We start from the raw sequence: 24,931 nt of genomic DNA on the forward strand, positions 1-24,931 counted from the left end.
CTGTTCACATTCCAAAGGGAAGGCAGCCTCTGAAGAAGGTCTCAAAAATAAGTAAGCTTCTTCTCCCAACTCCCAACTTCTGACAAGAGTTAAACAGTCACTTCTTTGTTCTAGTTTTTAGGAATGTCCAAAAATCTTCAGCAAACTAAATCCAGTCTAGTGAATCCTAGGCCCAATAAAAATCCTAAGCAGTCTCTGAAAGCTCCTGGACAAGACAAATTGGCTGCTTTAATCATTGGTTTACTAAAGAAAAACTGGGTTATCTATTTTGTGAGCTAACAAAATTAACATAGGCAGGCATTCTCCCATAGTGAGTGTTACACTCGCAAAGGTCAGATGTGTTGTGGTTAAGTTTTCGTAGTGGTGAGCAAAGAGGTGTCCTCCTAAAATAACATAAGGTTTTTCATGAATGACATGCTAGCCTTTCTTGCCCCTTTAGATATTTAAAAAACACAAAGTAACTATGTTCTATTTAATTCCTTTGTTGAGTTGTACTCAAGTAGCTAATACTTTGCAATATGACTCATACTCCTTTTTCCTAAACTAGGAAGGAGCTCTGGGTTACAAGTGTAGTGTACACAGTTTGGGTTGTCATTACCCAAACGAAATCAAAAGGGTTTTGTATTTTCTAGTTAAAACTATTTTTAAATAAAGTTAAATGTGAGTTGCTGACTGATACTCAAACGTAAGTAACCAGAATTAGGAGAAAAATGGGTGTTTTTTTCCCCTCCTCAATACATTATACCACCCACTCCAGAAGAAATGGTCTACTTACTCACTTATTCATACAGCTAGAAGAAGAAATACTATTGTACTAGGGCTTATCTTGAATCTGTTTTTAGAGATTGGAACTAAATAAACAGATAGCTCTGCTTCATTAAAGAGAGAATCCTGTTTTGTGTGAAACTTGTGGAAGAGGCATTCCACAAGAGCCCACTCCCCCTACAAACAATGCTCAACAGATCAGTTTTGGAATTATTGGTCAGTATGCTTCATCTGACTCCCTATCTATACCAGATCCCAAATCTCTTCCCATGCCAAATGGCTTTAAAACCAAACCACACCAAACCTGAAAAAAAACAACCAAACAAAAAACTGGTATGGGAGGTTATGAAGTCTCCTTGTGAGGGTCAACAAGATGCTAGGATAGCCAGAGCCTTGAGTTCAGAAATCTAACTTATACACACGTCCCAGGGTAGTCAGCAGGGCCTTCACACATTTCAGCTTTGAAGCTTAATCAAATTTCACACACAGATGAAAAGCCTATCTCTTCTCCACACGTACATTGGTTCCTCCTCTCCATTCCAATCTTCACTCCTACGCAATCCACACCTGGTTTGACAGCTAGTACAATTTCTAGCTGGAATGTGGGAAAGAGAAAAGAAATAAAAGAAACCTACCCTAGGTTACAAATATTCAGGGAACAAGATGTCCTAAAGATTCTAAACAAGAATAGGGTGTATTTCTATATATAAATGCTATCAACATCAAAGACTCAATAAAAAATGCACTAATCAGAAAAGGTCCATTCCTATAAATGTTAAAAGGAATTTGGTTCATGTGTGTCAGAGAACACAAATATATACACAGTTACTTTTTCCAATCCAAATTTCTTGCCTGCTTTAGCTGGATCCTTTAAGATAACTTTAAATGATTTTGTTTCATTAATGTAGAATGAGATATGAGTTCTGATCTTGCGGCTGCAGGTACTTAACCAAACTATCAAGCTATTTACAATGATGGTTTATTTGAAACAGTTCTTCTGAGCATGAGGATTCTTTCTTGCATCAAATGAGTAAGGACTCAAAGGGGGGAGGAAAAGAAAGGTACTTGTCAGTTTGAAAGTCACAAACAATTTATCTTTCTATAATTAGATTAGGAGAAAAAAATGAAGAACCCACTGTAGCAGGAAGAAGCAAAGAGTCTTCTAGGGTCTGGCATCTGCAAGGAAATAAGAAAAAAAAAAAAAGAGCTCTTAGTTCCTATCAATGACAAAAGCATCAACTACATCTGACAATGGGCCACACAACTACAGTCCAATTAGTCTCCTGGTCTGCTGGAAGAATCTGTTGTTGCTAATGGCAGAACACCAAGTACTTTCTGACCCTTAGCTCTTTAGTATCACTAAGCACACAGAAACTTGTTAATTGAATTAAAAACATTCTATACAGAGATCAACGCACACTTGTTGTGTCAACAGTTTTCACGGGTGAGGAGAAAATCAGAATTGACCATCCAGGCAATTGACTTCTGCAGACAATTCTGGATTAATTCCAATTAACTTATATTGATCTTTTTCTCTTCTCATATACCCATCTACTCAGTAATTCAATCATATTTTTGAGCTGTTACAATGTACATCATGGTATTACCTGCTTTTGAGGCACTTACCTAGTAAAAATTGGAGTTGTTGATAAAAACACAAATGGGATAAAGCATTTAAGTGCAAGGTGAACAAACCCTTTTCAGGCATGTGCATTAAAAAAAATTCTCCACCCATTCTTAAGTTTCTTAAGGGAATAAGTCATGTCTTACATTTTTTTGGTGTGTGTATCTATCCAAAGAAGAGAGTTCTGCAACAACAGGTATTCAAAAAATGATGCTTTATTTTTATTAAGGGGATAAGAAGGTCTTTGGCTGTTAAAGGATTCTTTTTTTGTTGTTGTTAAAGGATTCTTACCTATGTTTTTCCCCTTATTCCTCACGGGTTACATAGAAAAAAAAATTATCAGTGTGTAAGGAGTTTATTAGCAAAGAGTTAAGTTCCAAAGCAGAAAAATGTTTAGTCTTAAGTGATAGAAGTTTCTCCTAGGCTTTCACCGTAGAGTAGCCATTTTTACTAGGTAACTATCCACACTCTATGAACACAAGCATCTCATGCAGTGTGTCAGAGAAGGATTCAAAGTTCACCATTTACCCATGTCTGTGTATGCTTTCTTGACACACCCCAGTGCAGTTGTGTCTTTCCCTTCTGGGATCAAATCCAACTTTCTGGCTTCCAGATATATTCAATAATTTGATGTCAGAACCTACCAAGAAAAATGGCCAGTACCTACAAGCAACTGATAAATATTATTGTTCATAGCTAAGGGGTGTTTGCTTTTAGAATCTCTTTTCTGCTTCTTACCAGAAGAAACATCAGTTTTGGTACTAAAATGAACCCTAACTTGCAGGAGATCCATCTACTTCACTGTCCAGAGAAAGTAACCATCTACTTCACTGTCCAGAGAAAGTAAATGGACTAGAAGGCAACAGGCCAATTACTCATTCATTCAATAAATATTCGCTGAAGGCCTACTATCTGCAGGACAGTGGGGATTATCAACCCATTCCCAGCCCAACAGTATTCCTTCTGCCAGAAGCAGTGTGGCCGAGCAGCCTCAGCCAAGACAGCATCTGGAGCATCAAACCTGGCTCTGCTATGGGTACATGGGGTGACCTCAGAGAAAGGCTTCATCTGTGAAAACTAAAAGATTCTGGACTCTTTATATAGATTTTGTAAGGTTCTGCTAAACCAAATATTCAGATAAGATCAACAGTGAGAGACTCTTAGAGACCCGAAACTTTAAAGTTCTCATTCAAAAGAGTATGAATTTTTGATGAGTACTAAACTGTACTGCACAGGGGAAGAACTGCAGAGCAGTGAAGCACAGTTGTTTGATTAATCTCAGTCCATTAAAAAGGCATGATAGTCTAGAATGCAACTTTGATAAAAAAAAAAGAAAAAGGAAAGAGGCAGTACGCACTAACATTAGGGAAAGCAACTTGGCATGTAACGGAATTCTAATTTAACTAGTAAACGCCTATGCATTAGCGTGTAAAGCCATAACAGAGGCTATATACTTAAAAACACAGGCACATACAAAGCTTTAATTTGGTACCATAATCTGAAAGAAAATTGGACCCAAATTGCTTTATGTCCAGTTAAATCTTGCTACCATCTGGAAAAAAAAAAATAGTGAAATAAAACTGGAATACTTACTTGAGTTAGATACTCAGTTACTGTGCATTTCCATCTATGGAGTAGAAATATTTCAAAATAAATACGCCATGTCAATTGAAAATCACTCCATCCCCTATTCTTACTAAACACGAATGACTTATTCCTGGGGTATATGGAATTATAATATAAAAGGAGAAGAATTTAAAATTAGCAATTGGATTCCACTCAAGAGCATGGAAAAAGGAAATAGTCCTCTACCTATCAAGCCTTATGGCATATGATTTGGTGATCTCATTTTTGGAGAAATGCAAGTATCCAAAGGGAAATGTTTTAAAGGGGATACTCTAGCCATTTAAAAATTAGCTCAAACAGTAGCAAAATCTGAAATCAAGAGAATCTGAATTTGGGGGCAACATTAGGAAAAGAAAGTTTGTATTAAATAAAAATGACAGCACCTTGGGTGTACCATATGTGGGAATTTCTTTACTAGGGTGGTATGACATGAATTTCATACCTGTTTACTCAGCATGGTCTCTGAAGCCTAGGAAAGACATCTGAATACCATTCTTATGGTGGTTCTTATGACTTATTACTTTCATTTTGTCTCTACCCATTACCTTTTAGGCCCTTGCAATCCAATTTCTAATCCCAATTCCCTATCAATATTATGGCTTGAAAATCAGGGATGATTTCCTCCTAGTCAAAATCAATAGCCTTTTTACTGGTCCCCAAATTTACCCATGGTATTCGATGTCAGTGATCACCCCATCTTGAAAATATTCTTTATGCTTCTGTGATCTTGTCCTTTCCTGCTACTAACCAGGAGTAGGGGGAAGTGAGTGAGGTGCTTGGGGTGCAAAATTTAAGGAGGCACTCACTCTCAGGGTCATGTAGGTACTAGGTGTTCAGACTGAACATGTCCTTGAATAATCAAGACCAACTGTATTTAGCACAACAAACAGAGTAAAAGCATTTTGCCTCTATTTCACTTACTGTTTTTCCATGGCAGAACATATGGCAGAGACTTGGGAACACGCATGCCTGAAGCCAGGTTACTCTTATGTTCCATAACTATGTTGCTTGCGGGGCTGCAAAAAGAAAGATGAATTTGACTATATGTATTCTTCAGGCAGGCACACACAAGACAATCAAATGCGTTTTTTGTAATTTGGGGAAAAACAACAACCTACATTCTGAAATGTAAACACATTTCCATCAAAACATTCTCACAATGAGAATGATTACCAGCTTCTCTGGAAAGCTCACTCTTCTGTACAGGCATTAAGATGACTCTAACCATTTTCATTTTCCAGAAATTGAGATAAACAGCAATGCCATCTACTGTTCAGTTGTATGACAGGCTCATGAACTCAACAGATAAAAGAGATAAAATAAAATGCCAAGACAACCAAACTAAAGGCAACAAATCTCACAGAACTGAGATAAAATTAAAATTGTACCAATGGAATTCATCTTTAAGTTTTTCTATCTCAGTGCATACACAGACTAAGATACATTTATTATAACTAACTGACTTCAGGAGCTAAAAAATAAAAATTGATAAGTGTTCTATTTGAGGAAAAAAATGAAGTCTAGCATCTAATTCCCTCATTTTCTAATCCAGAAATATTCTCATTTGGGTTTGAAACATGATCTTTTTTTGCCACGCAGCTTATGGGATCTTAGTTCCCCAACCAGGGATTGAACCTGTGCCCTCGTCAGTGAAAGCACGGAGTCCTAACCACTGGACTGCCAGGGAATCTTTTAAGGTTTGAAGATCAAATAGTAATGAAAAATCTTAAGAGGTTTAAATTAGATACAAAATCAGTGGGAAGAAGAGATGCATTTTCTTTCCTACCCATTTGGTATTATGGATTGCCCAATCTCAAGTCAAGAACTTCTGGGCTTCCCTGGTGGCGCAGTGGTTAAAAATCCACCTGCCAATGCAGGGGACACAGGTTCGAGCCCTGGTCCAGGAAGATCCCACATGCCGCGGAGCAACTAAGCCCGTGTGCCACAGCTACTGAGCCTGAGCTCTAGAGCCCACAAGCCACAACTACTGAGCCTGCGTGCCACAACTACTGAAGCCCACGAGCCACAACTACTGAAGCCTGTGTGCCTAGAGCCTGTGCTCTGCAACAAGAGAAGCCATTGCAATGAGAAGCCCGTGCACCACAACGAAGAGTAGCCCCCGCTCGCTGCAACTAAAGAAAGCCTGCACACAGCAACGAAGACCCAACGCAGCCAAAAATAATAAATAAATAAAATAAATTTATTAAAAAAATAGAACTTTTAAGATTACTTTTTCCTTAGATACTAGTTACCCAGAGTAAAAATGATACATGTGGTATAGCTAGAGGATTTTTTCAAAGCATTAAAATAATGTGAACTTAGCAAAAACTCCAACTAAGACATAAGAATGGCTGGCGCCACTGTCTCCCTTACTAGACTATAAGCTAGTATTTTTGTGTTCCCGTGGTAATTAACACAAAGCATGTGACCTTTTTATGAATCAAGGAATAAATAAGGAAAAAACCCCACCAAAACTATATCTAGACTAAATTACCACCAAGTAACATCATCAAGGAAAGAGGTCAATACATGCTTTGGTGGCTTCTATTGGTAACAGAGCACTGTGATTCTGGGAGGAAGAGGTGGGAATGAGACCCTTTCATTTACCTGTTGTTGCCACAGTAGTTGGCTTCGCCCCAGACAAATGGGGTGCTGGTCTGTTCCCACAAATCTGCCAAAGGAAGCAAAACATGGTTTGTGGTACTACTAGGTAAAACACCAATTCATGCTAGTTGAATTTGTAAGATGAGAAATAATAAACATAAGTTTAGAGAAGCAAGTAATAACTGATCAAGTACCTGGCCTAAGTGACAGAGTAGCAAGAATTTAATTGAAGGATATAAACACAAGTGACATAAATAATAATAAATGTGCCTAGTAGCAACCAAACACAGATGGTACAACACAATTTATGGAAAAAAACAGATGTAAAGAAATGCTTTTTCCAATCAAGAGGGATAGGCTGTTCCACGTGTCTGCACAGAGAGAAATATGTGCTTGTATTGGGGCCCAATAAAAATAACAAGTCATTCTGAACAACATGGTATGTTCATAAAAAAGGAAAATCTTCCTTCTGTCTAAAGCAAATGACTTGAGATTTTGACATTGTGAAGAAAAAGATGTAGAAGCATTTCACCTTTATCCCAGTCTTCATCGCAAGGAGGGCACTGCCATGTGCTCTCAGCCAGAGCCTCTTGTCCAAGGTTCCTGGTTTGGCTGACTGCAAGACAATAGAGATTCTGACTTAACAAGGGAACACTGCCAAGTTATTATGTTTAAAGGGGTTAGTGGCTTAAAAGGTTGCAGGGTCTTTGTTTCTGAAAAATGGATGGGATGAAAGCTAAACAGAGAGGTCTTATCCCCTTGCCAACAGAAGACAAGAAAGAGAAGCAGAAACAAAGATGTTTGCCATATTTATGGTAATAAAAGAATTTTCATTTTTAGATGAATTATTAGCAAAATGAAATCAGGTTGTTCAGAAGAGAAAGCAGTCTGACAAACACAACCTGACAACCTTTTGCTGCTAAAATAAAAATCTCAAAGGCAGAAAACCATTGTTCTTCTGAAATGATGAAAGCCAAAATCAAGGTGATAACGTAGCATCATATAAATCTGAAGGGGCTAACCTCCAACACTGAAACATTTAGCTAGTCAGTCTTACCTACATCCTGCTCAATACAGCTTTTGTCATCACAGCTTGAGATATGATGACTGATTTCAGCCCGAGGAACCTGATGGCGAGCATTGAAGGGACAAGTAGCCAGTTTGTTTGCGATGTCAGGATGATTCTGTGAAAAAAATTAAAGGGGTCCGTCAATAAGCTTGTGGCTTAACTTGGTAGGTAAACTCATAGTAGAACATTAAGAGGGAATTATTTAGCACTCATATGGACCATAGAGACATTACCTCGGAATCATCAAAAGCTAAGCCTCTTTGTTATGATTATAAAGACTGACAACACAGATATTGGGGTTAAAGTGGCTTGTATGGAAGTAAGCAGTGAATTTAGGATGGGGTATTTGAAACATATCTTCACCCCGTTTACTTCTCAGGGTCACAAGATTCAGGCGGCACAGCCTGTAATGGTAGAGCTCTCTGGACATCTTTGAAAGCTGATATTCAGGACGAACAGCAACACTAAAACACACTTAGTCTGCATTGCAGTAGTGCCCCTGCTACTGCAGTACAATAGTGCAGGAAAACAGCTGTTGGAAGGGAGCTGCAGAAGAGGCAAACCCAATGATTTTTCAGATTAACACAGGAACGCTTATTTAAAGTAATGATGCCTGAAATGAGGCTCTGAACAATTTGACCTTTATTTCAGCTATTTCACTAAGGAAAAGTCCAAATGATAGAGAACTCTGCTGACCAAGTTCTTTATTTTAATACAAAACAAGAAAACAAAACAAAATGTTTAATATCACCCAAATCCTATGGTAAGTTTACCAGCAATTAAGAAATTTATTAGGAGAAGCAAAAGATGTATCATAAATGCTACTCAAAAAAGTAAAAATAATGTAAAGTGGGGAGAAGGGTGGAAAAATATAGGGGATGGAGAAAATTGTGAGGGCAGGTATCTCCATGATTTTTGTAAGGGATATCAGGCATTCGAATGCAAAGGTTTTGTAGCTGAAGATTAAGAGCATTAGAATAGGGGAGTTATGACAATGTCTTCTTACCACTTGGACCCCTTTCCCAACCTTTATCCTTGGAACAGTTTTGAGAGCCTAGGGGAGGAAGTTGTGGTAGTATTTGCTAGTCCATATTGCCCAGGTTCAACCTTAAGGAATCCTTGCTCTAGAGATTAAAAGGAGCTGAGAAATAATCAACAATGGCATTATAATCATGCCTCCAGGACTGCAAGAGAAACATCCTTTGAAGAATGTTAATGCATACTTGAATTGTATGCAGGTTTAGATTAAATACTAAAATTGTTTTCCAAGCATAAATCCTGGCAGAACTTTGGCCTCTGTATCTGACATCTATATTCTAACAATCCTTTCAAACTGCCTCAATTAATATATCAGCATTAAACTAGCTTACATCAGCTAAGTCTACAAAAGGGTGACCAGAGGAAAAAAAAAATCTTTGAGCTGGTTTTTTTTCCCCCAAAGATGCTTACTGTTGAAACTTGGAGAAAGTTATTTTTAGGAATGATCTTTTCTTGGGTTAACCTCTAGCTGTTCAACTTCTCTAAAATTTCTAAACAAACAAACAAAAAAATCAGAAATAAGTGTATTACAATACTCAATCCTTATCAGGACAATGAACACATCAAATTCACAAGGCAAGAGGGATTTCTCACTGCTAGCAAAAATTAGTGTTTCCTCTTTACAAAGGCTGCGAAGATTCTTGAGAAGCTGTTTATGAAGGGTGCTCTGTCACTAGTGGGGGGAAAACCAAAATAAGAAAAAACTTACATATCCAAGAAATAAACAAATTCTTTTCTATAAATATTGGTATTTAACCCAAAGCAATTCTGGCATTCAGTTAAAACATTTATGCTAAAATTATTTGATAGTTACAAAATTTGGCTTTTAAAAAGAACTCAGGAGGGCATCACGGGCAAATTAAGAAAATAATACCCTACCTTTCTGCACTTGATAAGATGATAAGGAAACCTGCAGGCCCTGATCTGGTGGTTTTTATCATAGGGGCATTGTAACAGCTTTTCAGGGTCCAGGGTATCGACTGAAAGAGAGAAAAACAGGGTAAGTATAAAGCTTAACAGGCCCTTGTAAAACTTCAGCATCCCCAGCACACTGGATTTTTTCAACAGAATCTGTAAGAGTTCAACAAGACAGCCTAACGACGGCTTAGACTTTTTTTTTGAAAGGGTGACTAAACATCTGAAAATAAAAATGTAACTGTGAGAAGATAAAACTGCGTTATCATCGAATCTTCATTAAGTCCAGCAAAACCAGCAGTCATGGGGTGGGGTCTTGGTTCAGATTTGGTTGTACATGAATATTGTTGTTTTCATTGTTGGTTACCCTTATTATAAACGAAAAAATTAAATGAAACATCTTTTCCTTTTCTAAAAGTGCTAATTCAGTGTCATAGGACTTGCGTGGTGGCGCAGTGGTTAAGAGTCTGTCTGCCGGTGTAGAGAACACGGGTTCGAGCCCTGGTCCAGGAAGATCCCATGTGCTGCAGAGCAACTAAGCCTGTGCACCACAACTACCGAACCTGCGCTCTAGAGCCCGCGAGCCACAACTACTGAGCCTGCATACCCAAACTACTGAAGCCCACATGCTCTAGGGCCTGTGTGCCACAACTACTGAGCCCGTGTGCTGCAATTACTGAAGCCCGTGTGCCTAGAGTCCGTGCTCCACAACGAGAAGCCACCGCAATGAGAAGCCCGCGCACCACAACAAAGAGTAGCCCCCGCTCGCCACAACTAGAGAAAGCCCACGCACAGCAACGAAGACCCAACACAGCCAAAAAGAAAAAAAAGTGCTAATTCAGGGTCATTCTTATCTCTAGCTAGTTCAACCAGAGCTTCCCAGCCAGTATGTTGAAGGTTGGAATGGACAGTGTACTGATACACTGCCGTGGGGGTCCATTGCATGCGTGTCCCCTATTCCCCAACCAGTCCTAGGGTAAGTTGAGGGTAGTTAATCCCCTACACTAGCATCCCTATTTACTAGTATGCTATGACATGAAAAGAGTTGGTAAGCATTGCTCTATATCAGTTATACGTTCTATGGAAGCTTGAGAAATATTCATTGATAGATTTCTTTTTCGTCTGTCTGCTTTAATGTACTTCTATAAGTAGTTCCTGATCTTGGTTAATCTAGTTACCTCTCAAATGAAACCAATACCTTTACCAGATCGGTGGTTTTACTTTTCATATTTTGGAACATAATGAGAGAAAGAGAATTCTTTAACCTAGTGATTATCAAACTGGCCAGATAAAAAAGTAGAATAATCTGCAAAAAGAGAACCCGAAGTTATTAAGACAAATGCAGATACCTTAAAGGGGCTGCTGTGTGAAAGAAAGCCCCTAACCTATATCACGCTATTTAAAAGTACCCTTAGAAGACTATACTTTTAGGGACCATTTCAATAGTTTGAATAGAAACTAGAGAAGTTTCTCTGAACGTGTACAACTATCCTTATGTTCTGCAAAATGTCCAGGCTGAGCCCCAAATTTTAAGAAGCCTGGTTAAAGAAGGGAAATTAAATGGTTAAGCACATTCTGAATATATTATGAGGACAAGAGGCAACCTAATAAAATGCTGTTGCTACCACTGAAGGCAATAATAAAAGTGAAATAAGATAAACAATTCACATTTGATAAGAAGCTTATAAACCAGGAGACTGCTATGGAAATCAGAAGCTAGTGGGGAATTGAAACAGACAGCTTCACTGGAAGAGTGGTAAACATGGGATAAATTGCTAACCATGATCGTGATGCAAATGAGCCAGAAAGGTGACTTGAAGGACAGAATGAATAGGAACGAAAAGTCTTAAAGGACAAGCAGGCTTATTATGCCAGCCACGCTCATCCTGACCAGCAATCTTTTCATATTTCTGAAGCTTCAGGACACCCGGGAAGAGTGTACGGATGAAATTCTTGTTAGTTTTCCTTCATTTAATCCATTCCATCACTAGCAAACGATACACCATGTCAGCAGCTGACAGAGACTGGACGTACTTTATGATTCATACACATTTTACTGCCCATACAGTGGTATTCATCAGAGTTGATAATGATAGCTTCCTACCAAAATGCTTTACTTTTTGGTCTCTGATAACTTAGGTCAGCTCTAAACTGTTTTGTGGTTTTTTTTGTTTTTTTTTTTTTGCGGTACGCGGGCCTCTCACTGTTGTGGCCTCTCCCGTTGCAGAGCACAGGCTCCGGACGCGCAGGCTCAGCGGCCATGGCTCACGGGCCCAGCCGCTCCGCGGCATGTGGGATCTTCCCGGACCGGGGCACGAACTCGTGTCCCCTGCATTGGCAGGCAGACTCTCAACCACTGCGCCACCAGGGAAGCCCTAAACTGGTTTTTTAGATTAAAATTTTTTAAATTTTATTTTTAATAAAAAATTTTTAATGGTAATAAGATACACATAAAATTTATCATCTTAACCATTTTAAAGTATACAGTTCAGTGGTGTTAAGTATATTCACATTGTTGTGCAACCAACCTCCAGAAATTTTCATCTTGCGAAACTGAAACTCTATACCCATTAAATAACTCCCATTTCCTCCTCCCTGTAAACCCTGGCAACCACTATTCTACTTTTTGTTTCCATGAGTTTCACTATTCTAGATACTTCATATATGTGAAATCATATGGCATTTGTCTTTTTGTGACTGATTTGTTTCACTTCCCACAATGTCCTCAAAGTTCATCCAGAGTATAGCCTGTGACAAGCTTTCCTGTACCTATTTTGCTATTTGCTTTCTTTTAACTTAACATATCTTTGAACTCCTTCTATGTCAGTATGTTAAGAAATGTTTCACTGCTGCATACGGATGTACCATAGATTCTTAATCAGTTCCCTTACGGATAGACATTTAAGTTGTTTCCGGTTTTTTACTCTTATATACAATGCTGTGACTAGCAATATAACATATACTTCTTTGTGCATTGTACAAGTATTTCCCTTGGGCAGATACCTAAGAGTGCTACACGAAGTATACACGCATTTAAAGTTGTAATGAATACTATCAAACTGCTCAGCAAAAATCTTGAGTGGCTTTCTGGGAATATAACTTAATTTGGAAAACAAAGCAGGCCCTGTGGACAACCTTCCTCCAAGAGCGTAGACTCAGATGTTCCTCACACTTGCATAGAGCCCAGAACCCATGGTGAGAAATGGAGGAAACTTCACAGAAATAAGGAACTAGACTTGACGAGAGTATCATCAGCTAAGAGGTACTGCCCAAAGACAGAAGCTGGAGATCTTCAGGAGTCTATCAGATTAACGTTAGAGTTTTAGGTCACTTTGAGAAAAAGGTCAAACATATTCTAAAGCACTGTTTCTCACTTTAACATGATTCCCGGTGCTAAATCACTTGGGGACTGTGTTAAAATACAGATTCTGATTCAGCAGGTTTGAGATGAGGCCTGAGGTTGTGCATTTCTAACCTACTTCCAGGTGATATTTTTCTTTTTTTTAAGTCTTAAAACAATGAAGCTTTATTAAGAAAGACATAGATAAAGAAATGCTATAGACTTAAAGGAGTTGTTTCTTCACAAGCCAACTTATTTATTTATTAAACTTAATCACAAAACTTAAATAAAATTGTAAACATACAGCAAAATTCACCATTTCCTTCTTTCTTTAACAAACATCTACTGATTATCACTATGTAAAAAAGTCTGTTATGTAGCAATACAGTAATTAAAAGAACCAGGTGATATTTTTCTAAGAAAAAAAAAATCACCACTGACAAAAGTAATGAATAGAGATATAAAGGGGAGATGTTGCTTTCTAATTTAATAGAGTAGTAAGCTTCCAAGAATAAATAAATATAAATCTCTCATATCTATCTCACATGGAAATCTCAGATTTTAATTAACACATTTTTAGAAAAATTAAGGGGGTGAAGGAGGAAGCCCTAAGGAAGATCAAGGAGAATCAGATCCATTATTCTCTAAGTATGGTCCTCAGATTAGCATCATCACCTGGGAACATGTTAGAAATGCAAATTCTTGGGTCCCAGACCTTCTGAATCAAAAATTTTGGGGGTGGGGTCCAGCAACCTGTGTTTTAATAAGCCTCCCAGGTGATTCTGCTGCATGCTAAAGTTTAAGAATCTCTATTGTAGATATTTAATAAAGATTGTTTCCATGTAGTTTCTACATGTTGGTGATAAAGATTCTATCGGACTCTTCCTTGAAGGTAGAATGGGACTAAAATACCCTTTAGTTAGAACTTATAGAGATTCTGAACAAGACAGAAAGTAGGAAACGAAGGAGGCCTTGTTGACGAGTTTTATCCACTCAGATGTTCCTCAAACTTGGTCAGGGTCTAGAAACCATAGTGCTTTGTAGTAGCAAGTAGGGCACTACATATAAACAACATATAAGACTCTGGTTCTGACTCTGTCCCCAACTACCTATGTAACTTTAAGGCAAATCAATTAATCTAGGTTCTGTTTTCTCAGTTGTAAAATTCGAATGTTGAATGAAATGATTTTTCAGGTCTCTTTTGGTGCTACACTTGTATGATCCTAGGTCTCCTGGTTCCCATTTGATTTGTTGGGCCATCTAGATTCCTGGATCACTCGAGAAACAAGAATCCTCCCTAGGATTTCTTTAAGTCTAAAAACTCAGCGTACATCAACATTATGTATATCAATATTATCCCACAAAATAGAAAGAAACCAGTTAGTTAATGACTATCCCTGTGTCATTAACAGGAGAAACTGAAGTCCTGAGGAATGAAAATGCTTCATTTAATAAAAATATAGTTTAACACAGGTGTCCCAACCACAGCTTTCTCAAAGCTTGATGACTTCTCATACTTCTTTATTTAAATTTCAAGTGTCGTATTTCAAATTTGGACATTTCTCTACATTACTAAAACAGTCTCTGGGGAGACATTTTCTTCTCAGCCGTCTAGTGAGAAAAGTGAATCTTTCCCAACACAGTAAAAGTCTTGTCAGACAGAAAACTACATGTAAGTAATTTAACTTATTTTCTAAAAGCAAAAAGAAGTACATACTGTAAGTTTCTTCCATGTTGGAAATGAAGGAGCCAAATCCAAGTGCTGGTGGGGGGGGGAAAAAAAGCAATGGATCAGGGAATCAGAAATGAAATGTATCAAAAGTAGCCCTAAGAAGTGGAGTCAAACTTGGATTCAAACTAGAATTGAAGTCACCCAAGTTCAATATAAAAAACCCTTATAGCACCTCCCTCCCCCTCAATAAATTTCTCCCCTTGAAGGCATTCTTTACTACTTTGAACCATTTTAACATCATTTGCCCAATTCACACTCTTGGAATAAATTCTAGGGCTCACAGTTAAGAAAAACCAAATATGACTACTAACTTAAACTGTATTCAGGTGATAAGATGTCAGTCTATTTTAAGTGCCATTACAACACCCTGTCACTGTTTACCATCTATTAGGGTTTGATGCTATTTAACATTAGAGGGGGCAAGTCAAGCCCACCAGAATACTGTTATTTAAACTTCAGGATAAACAAAGGAAAAGGTTACTATGTTAAAGCTCTCCTCTCAAGTCGTCAAAAATACAGGATGGGCAGGCTGCCAGTCTTGCTTCTCCCCCGGGGACCTGGGGATGCTGGAAGCCTGTGTCAGACTATACACTCAATCCATCCAATATGTCCAGAGACATTCTAGTTTACTACTTCTATGACTTTTCTTAAACATGATTAGGAAGTACCGTACTTTTTCCAGTGATGCTTTACCCCCTCCCCAAATCTCCTATGCTAAAATGGATAGACTTGGTTATTTAAATCTCTCCAGTTAATACTCATTCCCTCTATGCATTGAGGCAAAACTTCTGAATGTTAGGACTCGAGAACTGTCCATTTTATAGTTGACAGTCATAAAAGAACAAGTCTGTAACAGAAATGTGGAAGATTAAAAGACAAATTTTTTTTTAGTGTCAGTCCTCTTCCACCTGAGATTCCCCCCTATTGAGCTCTGTGATTAAATAAACTTATCATTATAGAAAAGACTAAATTTATATAAAACCATCTCCATAGGAAACTTCTGAAAACTGGCTAGGTTTACATCTATTGCCTCTAGAGCCAGCTCTCCTTTGCCGCCTCATACAATTCCACACCCCTTCCCTCCATTCTATGACATAAGCAGCCTTGGAACCTATGATAGGAAATACAAGTGATCAGCTGGAACTCGTTCAGTTATTTGCTGCAGAGCTCATTTGTAAATGACAATCATCGGTGAAACTGTCATAAAAAATATTTTTCATGTCTGGATTAAGAAATTCTGACATTCCTTTTGACATGTTACACAGTTACTTTATACTTTTTCAACAACAAAAAAAGAGAATTGGAAGAAAGAATCAAGCACTATGTTCCTTGATTTTAAGTCATTCAAAGGAGCAATCAGTGCCAGTTTCATCAACTTGTAGGGAGCCACCCTATCCTTTGGGGGCAAAAAGACTAAATTACACAAGATTAAGGGCACTGGAATCTATAGCCTCATCATTCAGCCCTGTCCATCTAAGTATCTTCCGTATTAAACTGTTAACAAGTGAGTCTTTTACGTTTTTCCTAGTACTAGACATTGGTGTAATGGACAAATGACACTTAGCAGGCAAGCTTGGGGGCTGGTTGCAGCCTGAAGCAACTGGTTACACTCTTAACCGAGCTGGGGTCTCGGTAAAACCATCATTTTTCTTCCTTTAAACAAAACAGAGTCGATTTAAACAATGGGACTAAATAAGAGAAGGTGGGGAAGATGGTTAACTTAAAAGAATGGAGACACAGGAGCTAGGGAGGACCTCGAGGGGACGAAGCAGCGGCGGCACCACAGGTTGCCAAAACAGCCGCACTGAGAACCCACGAGGCCGAAAGCTCTGGGCAGAAAAGGGAAGATCCTAGAAGGTGAAGGTATCCCAGCCCACTAAAGGTGAGGTCTTTGGAGGCCCCAAGCCGGGGCCCGCGCGTCATTCCTACCTCGGCCGAGTCACACCCCCGCTCACACTCGCCTTCACCCCACACCCGCGCCCAGCAACGCTCACTTCCGGCCCCTGACGTTAGGGGGTGGGGGTGGGGCCCCCCCACTTCCGGTGACGGAGGCTGGACTCTGACCGAGCGAGGCGCGGTTGTGCCGAGGGCCTCCTCGGCTCTCCCACCCCTGCCCCCCACCTCGGGCCGTCGTCCTCTGGCCCCCGGAATGACCGTGACCTTGCGTGGGTGGAACTCGCGCTGCCCCGCCGAGCTCTGGGGTGGCCATCTTAGAAAGGAGAACGAGTGCTGAGACATGGGCGCTCGAGGAGGGGCGGGACTCATTAGGGGTCCATCGATGGGTACTGGTGAGAACGAAGCCTTGTTTGTGGAAGTTGTCCAGAGAGAAAGATAATTTAGATTTTGACTGGAAGGAAGAGGAAAATTGAAAAGGAGATAAGCAGACACAACAGGCCCCTCTCCCACCCACCCCAACGCCCCAAAACGAATCACCAAGGACAGGAATCTAGTTGTTTTTGTTCAGCACGCATTGTAGGCAGAATTTCAAAATTCGAAAGTTGATAATGGTTTATCTGAGAATGCGTGGTGGGATGGATGCCCTAGTCAGATTAAAGCGAGTTTTAGAGTTGAGGAGAGAGCTCGAGGTAAAAAGGGCCAGAAAGTTATAATTTGATAGTGGAAAACGAAACATATATTGTGAGCCTTTGTTCTGGAAAATGTTATACCCAAAAAAAAAGGTGCAAGCGGTGGTTCTTGTCTCCAAGGTGCTAGGAAAATAGGCCCCAAAGTGAAAGGTTAAATGGTAGTGTAACAGATGCCAAAAAAGTTGTTGAGACTGTAAATTCATATTAGGAGGAAATCAGTGGGGCCCAGAGTCACCTGGGGAAGGCTTTGAGAAAAAGGACATGTGGCCTTTGAAGATTAGACAGAAAAAAGGAAGAGATTGACACTACAGGTAGATCTGGTAATAATAGTTTTCAAAACCAAGAAGTAAGAGATGTGATATGACAAATTTTTGTATTGCCCAAGGTAGGCAGTCTGGGAGCTCAGTCTGGGTGCTGAAATATTGGGGGTTTTAGAACATTTCAGTGGTTTCTGGAGCCTAAATATGATTTAGGAGAACTTATCCTGACAGCATGAAATTAATGTGGCTTCAGTGAAAAGGGTCGTGGGACATTTTATCTTTACATGAATAATATGTAAACATTGTTACCGGGTTTTTTTGGTTTTTTTTTTTTGTCCGCACCACGCGGCTTGCAGGATCTTAGTTTCGTGTCCGGGGATGGAACCCAAGCACCCTGCACTGGAAACACGGAGTCTTGACCACTGGACCGCCAGGGAAGTCCTGTTTTTTGTTTAATTATCATCCCTTGGGCTGAATAGAGTGTGCTTCACAGCCTTTGGTTCATATTAAGACCCTAAAAAGAAATGTGTTGATGCAAGCAGAGCCCAAGCCTGCTTGTTGCAGGCTACTGTTTGTTTGTTTGTTTGTTTTAACAAATTTATTTATTTATTTTTGGCTGCATTGGGTCTTAATTGCTGCACGTGGGATTTAGTTGCATCAAGTGGGGGATACTCTTCGTTGCAGTGCATGGCCTTCGTCATTGCGGTGGCTTCTCTTGTTGTGGAGCACAGGCTCTAGGCACGCGGGTTTCAGTAGTTGTGGCACGTGGGCTCTAGAGTACAGGCTCAGTAGTTGTGGCGCACAGGCTTCGTTACTGTGTGGCATGTAGGATCTTCCCAGACCAGGGCTCGAACCCATGTCCCCTGCACTGGCAGGTGGATTGTTAACCACTGCACCACCAGGGAAGCCCGGCTACTGGTTCTTAATCTTGCCTGCACATTAGAATCATCTGGGGAGCTTTTAAAACATATTGTGCCACGTTCCCCTCCCAGACCAATTAAAGGGTTGGGCATAGTTATTTTTAAAAATCTACCCACATGATCTAATGTGCAGTCAGGGTTGAGAACCACTGACCTAGGCACTGTTTTGAACTTACAAAAGCTATTCTTCACCTGGGTGGCCTAGATGATTCCTGTGAAGGAGGAGCAAGCTGTTAAAGTGCTTCTTGAAAGATGATCGCTAAGAATGAAAGCTTCCTTACAAGCTTAGCACAAAGCATTTTAGGAAAAGCTGCTGTTTTGGCGAATCAGTTTCAGATTGTTCAGAGTATCTTAACGTAATCTTTACGAAATCCTAAACCTTAAACCTCTGGATTTATCACAACATTATTCATGCAGAATTAGTGGGGCCACTGTGACTTGAAATGAAATGTGATTTTTCAGGCTTTATTTATTATTCATTTTTTTTGGCTGTGTTGGGTCTTCATTGCTGCACACGGGCTTTCTCTAGTTGCGGCGAGTGGTGGGCTGCTCTTTGTTGCAGTGCGAGGGCTTCTGATTGCAGTGGCTTCTCTTGTTGCGGAGCACAGGCTCTAGGTGCATGGGCTTCGGTAGTTATGGCTCATGGGCTCTAGGGCACAGGCTCAGTAGTTGTGGCTCGCGGGCTTAGTTGCTCCACGGCATGTGGGATCTTCCTGGACCAGGGCTCGAACCCGTGTCCCCTGCACTGGCAGGCGGATTCTTAACCACTGTGCCACCAGGGAAGCCCGAAAAATCGGGCTTTAAATTGAGGTAATCTGGTGAAATTGTTGACACTGTTTCTGTGACCCATCCGAACTTTTCATTCAGATACCTGAAGGTTGAAACTTCTGGGGAAGAAAGAGCTAAGAGCTTGAGAGGACGGGGAGTGGGTACCAAACCAGAATCCAAAGTCAGGCTTCAGTGCATTCAGTAATGCTTTGTCAGGGTGACAGGATCCTCAACTGATAAAGTTGTTCCATTTAGCACCAGTGAATGAGCCCACTGACTTTCAAACAAACAAACAAAAGAACCAAACCTGTCTTTCAATGGTGGAGATATTAAAATAAAAATGCATCACACATCTATTCTTTCTATTCTTAAATGCTTTGTTCATTCCTTTCCAACCCAGAAAGTTCCTGCTTTATCTGATATCCCTGCTGAGCTTTCTTTCAGACTGATTTTCCAGCCAGGTTGAATGTATTTGAAAAGGAAAAAAAAAAGAGAGAGACCAAGGCATTTATTTACACAGGGTCATTCTAAGAGCTAGTTGGGATTAATTCCCTAAACTGAATCTGATCTTTGCTGGTTCTATCTCTGGATATGCTTGCATTTATCCCTAAATTATAAATTATATTTTTAGAGTTATTAGTTAAAAATAAAGACTGAACTAATGAGTAAAGAGACATCTGTATGCTAATGACTGGAAAAAAAAACCCCAACTTTGTTAGAAGATGAGTTTTCTCAGTTTTTAGGACTGAAGGAATCCCAGTAGTCTTTCAGATTCTTTAGAGATTTTCAGTGTTTCAGAAAGCCTGATAAAACTTAAACTTTTGCCCATCAGAAGACTAAAACATTAAATTTCTTTGTTTTTGGCTTAAATTTTATCAACTAAGTCCTGGTTCCCTCATCTAATTATGATTTCTGATTGGTTGTTAAGTGTATAATTTAAAATAGGAAAATTATTCAATAAATGAATTGCAAAATATTTCAAAAAGAGATCTATGGGGGAACATAATAGATGTTCTTATTGGTGAGGTTAGATTGGGAAGTATTGCTGTAGAGGAGGGTGAGAAGTTGGGGCTGGTTACAATTTTTCAGGCAAAGTAGAGGGAGAGGTGTTCCCACCAGGGAGCCACTGAAAATAAATTTATGTTTAAAAAAGGGTCATTAATGGGAGTTTGCCAAGAATAGCCAGCAACCCCCTCCACAAACACAGGATGATACAGGATAAATGAAAAACCAGTAGTGGGGCCTCCCTGGTGGTGCAGTGGTTGAGAATCCGCCTGCCGATGCAGGGGACACGGGTTCGTGCCCTGGTCCGGGAGGATCCCGCATGCCGCGGAGCGGCTGGGCCCGTGAGCCGTGGCCGCTGAGCCTGCGCGTCTTGGAGCCTGTGCTCCGCAACGGGAGAGGCCACAACAGTGAGAGGCCCGCGTACCGCAAAAAAAAAACCCGAAAAAACAAAAACAAAACAGTAGTAACTTCTTAATTTTTGTCTTTAAATTCATTCTGTGTCCTAATATGTAAATATTATATAGCTGTGTAATCCACATTGCCTGTAATAGTTGCCAGTGTACTCGAGCAATCTGTTCTCTGTGTTTTTCCTTGACTTCTAGGTAATTTCTTTCCCTGGGACTCAGCAATAAATAGCCCCTCATGCCCTTACTGGTGCTGGCATCTAAGATGTAAATTGTAAGTCCCAAGTTTGCAAACCATTGTTAGTATTGCTTTGGCAAGGCTTAATGAATAGATAGGTAAGAAAATGGAAACTTCTTAAAAGTTTGTTGAAAAGATGGTAGGATGGCAGAATTACGCTAAGGAAATTTTACCTTCTAAAAATTGTGTAAAGGGCTAGTCTTGTATGGAACAGTTCTAAAATTCCAATAATACTATTCTTCTGATGTTATTTTAAGGAATGTCAAATGTTTAAACCCAAAGGTCATTTTCTTTTTGAAGCCTTCTCCTAACCTCTGCCTAGGATTAAGTTCTTATGTTTTCTTATAACCTCCTTTCCTCCCAGCACTTAAACTGTGTGTCATACCAGTTGTTCTCAGAGTGTGATCTCCAGACCAGCAGCATCAGCGTCACTTGGGAACATGAGAAAAATGCAGATTCTTGGGCCTTACTACTGAAGCAGAAACTCAGGGGTGAGATGCCCTACAATCTTTGTTTTAATAAGCCCTCCAAGTGATTTTGATACCCACTGAAGTTTGAGAACTGTTGCCTTATATTAACTATAGTTGTCAACATTGTTCCCTCATAATGGACGAAGCCCACTCTAGTTCTTTTTTTTTAAAATAAATTTCTTTATTTTTATTTATTTTTGGCTGCATTGGGTCTTAGTTGTTGCACGCAGGCTTTCTCTAGTTGTGGCGAGCAGGGGCTTCTCATAGTGGTGGCTTCTCTTGTTGCGGAGCACAGCCTCTAGGTGCGCAGGCTTCAGTAGTTGTGGCACGTGGGCTCAGTAGTTGTGACTCGCAGGCTCAGTAGTTGTGGCACACAGGCTTAGTTGCTCTGCAGCATGTGGGATCTTCCTGGACCAGGGCTCAAACCCGTGTCCCCTGCGTTGGCAGGTGGATTCTTAACCACTGTGCCACCAGAGAAGCCCCTACTATAGTTCTTAACATAGTGTCCCAAACTTAGTCAGTACTTGATTGTTTGACTTGAGAGCACAGGTATATTTTGTCAGCGGCTGCAGCAACTGTAAGACATCATCTGTCTTGTAAGAGAATACGTGGGAGGAAGAGACTAAACTATTTGAGGTTGTTTTCTTTCTCTTTTTTATACCACAGCTGCTTGGAAAGCCTGAACAAAAAGGCCCATAAAGTATGGACCAACAAAAGGATAAAAGATGCGGAACCAATGAGATACGTTTTGGTACGTATCTAGGACGTGAGTAATGGGCCTTAGCAATTTTTCCCCCATAGTTCATACTGTGAATGTAAGAGTAGAAACCCTAAAACCCGATTTTAGGGACGAAACTTTATAGCCAGGAAGTCTTATTACTGTTACACAAACATAATTTAAATCACCTTGATAGAACTTTTCTGTGAAGATGAGTGAACCTGGTTACCAAGGGTTTTGAAAGGTTGATTTTTTTTCAGTATAAATATTTAGCCCAGAGTACTGAATCTCTTTTTACTACACCTTGGGTATAAAGTATAGATTCTCCACATTCAGTAGCTTTGATTTTGTATGGGCATACGACTAGTACATAGTAAGATCATGCCTCTCCTAAAGCGTGCTATATAGTTTAATAGTAATAAATCAGAATGAAAGGAGGTTAAAAGGAGACATAAGCCACCTGTTACGGGAGCCTGGGGAAATAGTTAGGACTTTGGGGAGTCTAGGCAAGCTTCGAGGCAATTATTTTTAAACTTTGCTTTTTTTACAAAGTATTTTTCCATAAGTTAATTTGGTCTTTTTGAAGCTTTGACCAAATGTTATGTTAGAAACCAAGAAAAGTGATTCTATTGTGCTTTTATCCAAGGGACTCAAAACCTCTTAAAGCAAGATTTGAGTAAATCTGGCACCCATGTTTTGAATGATACAACTGCCTAATAAGTGATGACTTATTAGGGTAGTTGACTCGGTTTGTCTGGCTGTTATCCCAGGATAATTATTGTTCCCCCTTTCAAGCTCAAGAGTATCCTGGTTTGGAGGAAAAATTATATGGTCCCCCAGTTAAAACTGCATGCTCTTTTAGGGGAAGATTCCATATAGCTAAAATATGATAAAGGAAGACAGTTTTATCTTTTAGGGCCATTTTTCCTGGGAAACAACCTTTTGTTTTTATATAGTATGGTGTTAATATACCAAAGTATAATTTTAAAAATTCAAAATATGTGTAAGGTCTTAGTCAAGAGATAAAAGTAAATCTTGTTTATATTCTGTAAAGCTAAGTGAGAAAGTCAGTAGCCCCCTACCCCCTCCACTTTGTACCAAATATACTGGAATGTGCTAGATGCTAAAAGTGTCTAGTGTTCTCTGTTCTCCCTTCTATTTTAGCGGAAGAAAAAAAAAAGATCATTTGAAAAGGATCTAGAAAATACTTAGGTAGGGATAGGACTCTTTAAGTCTAAATATACCTGGACTAGTCAGTAAACTAGCAAAACCCCAAACTCATTATTTTAAAAGGATTAGCTAGCTGCAATAAAAATTACAGGTTAAGAGGAACTAATTTTGGCCTGTTTTAAATTGGGTCTTGGTTCAGTTTAAGCACCAAGTATTTGAATATCTCCTAGATGCACAGCACTAGGCTAATGAGGTAGCAAATATAAAGCAGTATGTGATTCTGCCTTCCTTCATGAAGGTTTGTGGTTTGGTTGAGGTCGGAGACAGGGAAGGTTTAAATGAGGTGACGATTAAGAATTGGACTTAAAAAAAGCTAGAACAGGGATTTGAATAGTTGAAGGGCAAGGGGTGACATTTTAAAACGAACCAAGTGAAAAAGAATAAAACATATTTAACATGGATGTAAACTGACTTCTGCAGAGTTAGGAAGGTAGATTTGGAGCCATGTTTCAAACTCAGCTTGTCATAAAAACTATATCCTTTAAGCATGGAAGATTCGTATGGAGAATTGATTGAAGAAGGTTGATATGATGGTCATACAGTAAATGACTTGGAGGTAGGAGAAAAAGGTTGGAGGATAAAGAACCTAACTAAGGAATAGCATTATAGACCACATGGTGACTGTATTTCCCCTACAAAGAGAAATAGGCAAATCAGCCCTCCAGCCCTTTAGTTGAAATATGAGGATATGACAGCAAGGAAGAATAAAAAACCAAAGGAAGCTTGTCATAGGAAAAATACTCTTCATTTAAATAAATAAAAACATGTTAAGATGCCAACAGTGACAAGAGTTGTTACCTAAAACTTGACAGTAAAGATTTCCCCAAAGTTTTAAAAAAAGACTTAATAAATCTTCCATCTGCTGGCTCTTTAACCTACAACTTCCCCATCAGTTCTTCTTACCTAAGGATAGAAAGAGAACATTGAGGCAGTGCCATTTTGATAGCAAGCGTTTTTATGGAAGACCTAAGCTTGATGTGTGTTAATAGCATTTCAAATAGAGTTCTAGACAGCTCTTTCTCCAGTCTGATTTAAAGCCATCAGGACTTTCCCTGCATTCTATTGTGAGAGGAGGAGGACTTTGAATAGAAAACGTTCATTTTTATTTATGTATTTATTTATTTTTTGAAAGTGTTTATTTTTAAAGAAGAAAAGCTTGTCTAAGAATCTTTGAAGATTTAGAATACAATGTTAGTGATATTAGTTAAAACTATGTTAATATAAAAAACTATGTTAATATATATTAAAACTGTGATGTTAAAAAAGTTATTCTACCTTTTCTCTAGGACTTATGGTTGTTACGATGTTTATCATCCATAGTCTCTTTTTTTATGTCTCTTGAATCGCTGTAGAAGATGACCAAAGGAGGAAAGTTAGCTGGAAATCAGAACTAGAGAATTAGTCTAGATAACCAGTTCTAGGAGATTAAAGTTACTTTAACAAAAATAGTTGATGCTACTACATGTCCGGGTAGGAATTACTGGTTTTGTGCTAGCATCTGTTTTATATAGTTCCTCTGCACCTTCCCTCCCCACTGTGTATCCAGTGGGTAGCTCCACTGAGGGCTCCTCTAGCTCTTGGCTGTGCCCTTGAAGTTTGTGTGGTTGGGGATCCTGCCCA

General features: G+C 39.4%; 1 protein-coding gene and 1 long non-coding RNA gene across 2 annotated transcripts; one reads left to right on the plus strand and one right to left on the minus strand.

Annotated features, from left to right (window-relative positions):
* Positions 1-1,842: 1,842 nt before the first annotated feature.
* On the minus strand, positions 1,843-14,740 carry GTSF1 (gametocyte specific factor 1). Its single transcript, XM_027106545.1, has 8 exons — positions 14,699-14,740; positions 9,606-9,706; positions 7,677-7,803; positions 7,152-7,235; positions 6,623-6,686; positions 4,937-5,031; positions 3,983-4,016; positions 1,843-1,941 (listed from the first exon to the last, which is right to left on the minus strand). Exons 1-7 carry the CDS (start codon positions 14,712-14,714, stop codon positions 4,000-4,002), a joined length of 504 nt encoding a protein of 167 aa, XP_026962346.1. The 5' UTR covers positions 14,715-14,740; the 3' UTR covers positions 1,843-1,941; positions 3,983-3,999.
* A 6,033-nt stretch (positions 14,741-20,773) lies between these two features.
* LOC113621302 (uncharacterized) lies at positions 20,774-22,114 on the plus strand. The gene is made up of 3 exons (XR_003433119.1): positions 20,774-20,929; positions 21,258-21,384; positions 22,030-22,114. It is a non-coding gene; the product is annotated as an uncharacterized LOC113621302 (long non-coding RNA).
* The last annotated feature ends 2,817 nt before the right edge of the window (positions 22,115-24,931 follow it).

This window comes from Aethalodelphis obliquidens, unplaced genomic scaffold (genome assembly GCF_003676395.1).
Source record: "Aethalodelphis obliquidens isolate GAN/ISIS:26980383/991018 unplaced genomic scaffold, ASM367639v1 scaffold8, whole genome shotgun sequence".
NCBI classification, from domain to species: domain Eukaryota; kingdom Metazoa; phylum Chordata; class Mammalia; order Artiodactyla; family Delphinidae; genus Aethalodelphis; species Aethalodelphis obliquidens.

Coding starts and splice junctions, on each gene's coding strand:
- GTSF1 (XM_027106545.1), bottom strand. Junction 7,804..9,605: donor ATCTTATCAAGTGCAGAAAG/GTAGGGTATTAT, acceptor TTTTTTTCACAG/AATCATCCTGACATCGCAAA. Junction 5,032..6,622: donor AACTACTGTGGCAACAACAG/GTAAATGAAAGG, acceptor TTCTTTTTGCAG/CCCCGCAAGCAACATAGTTA.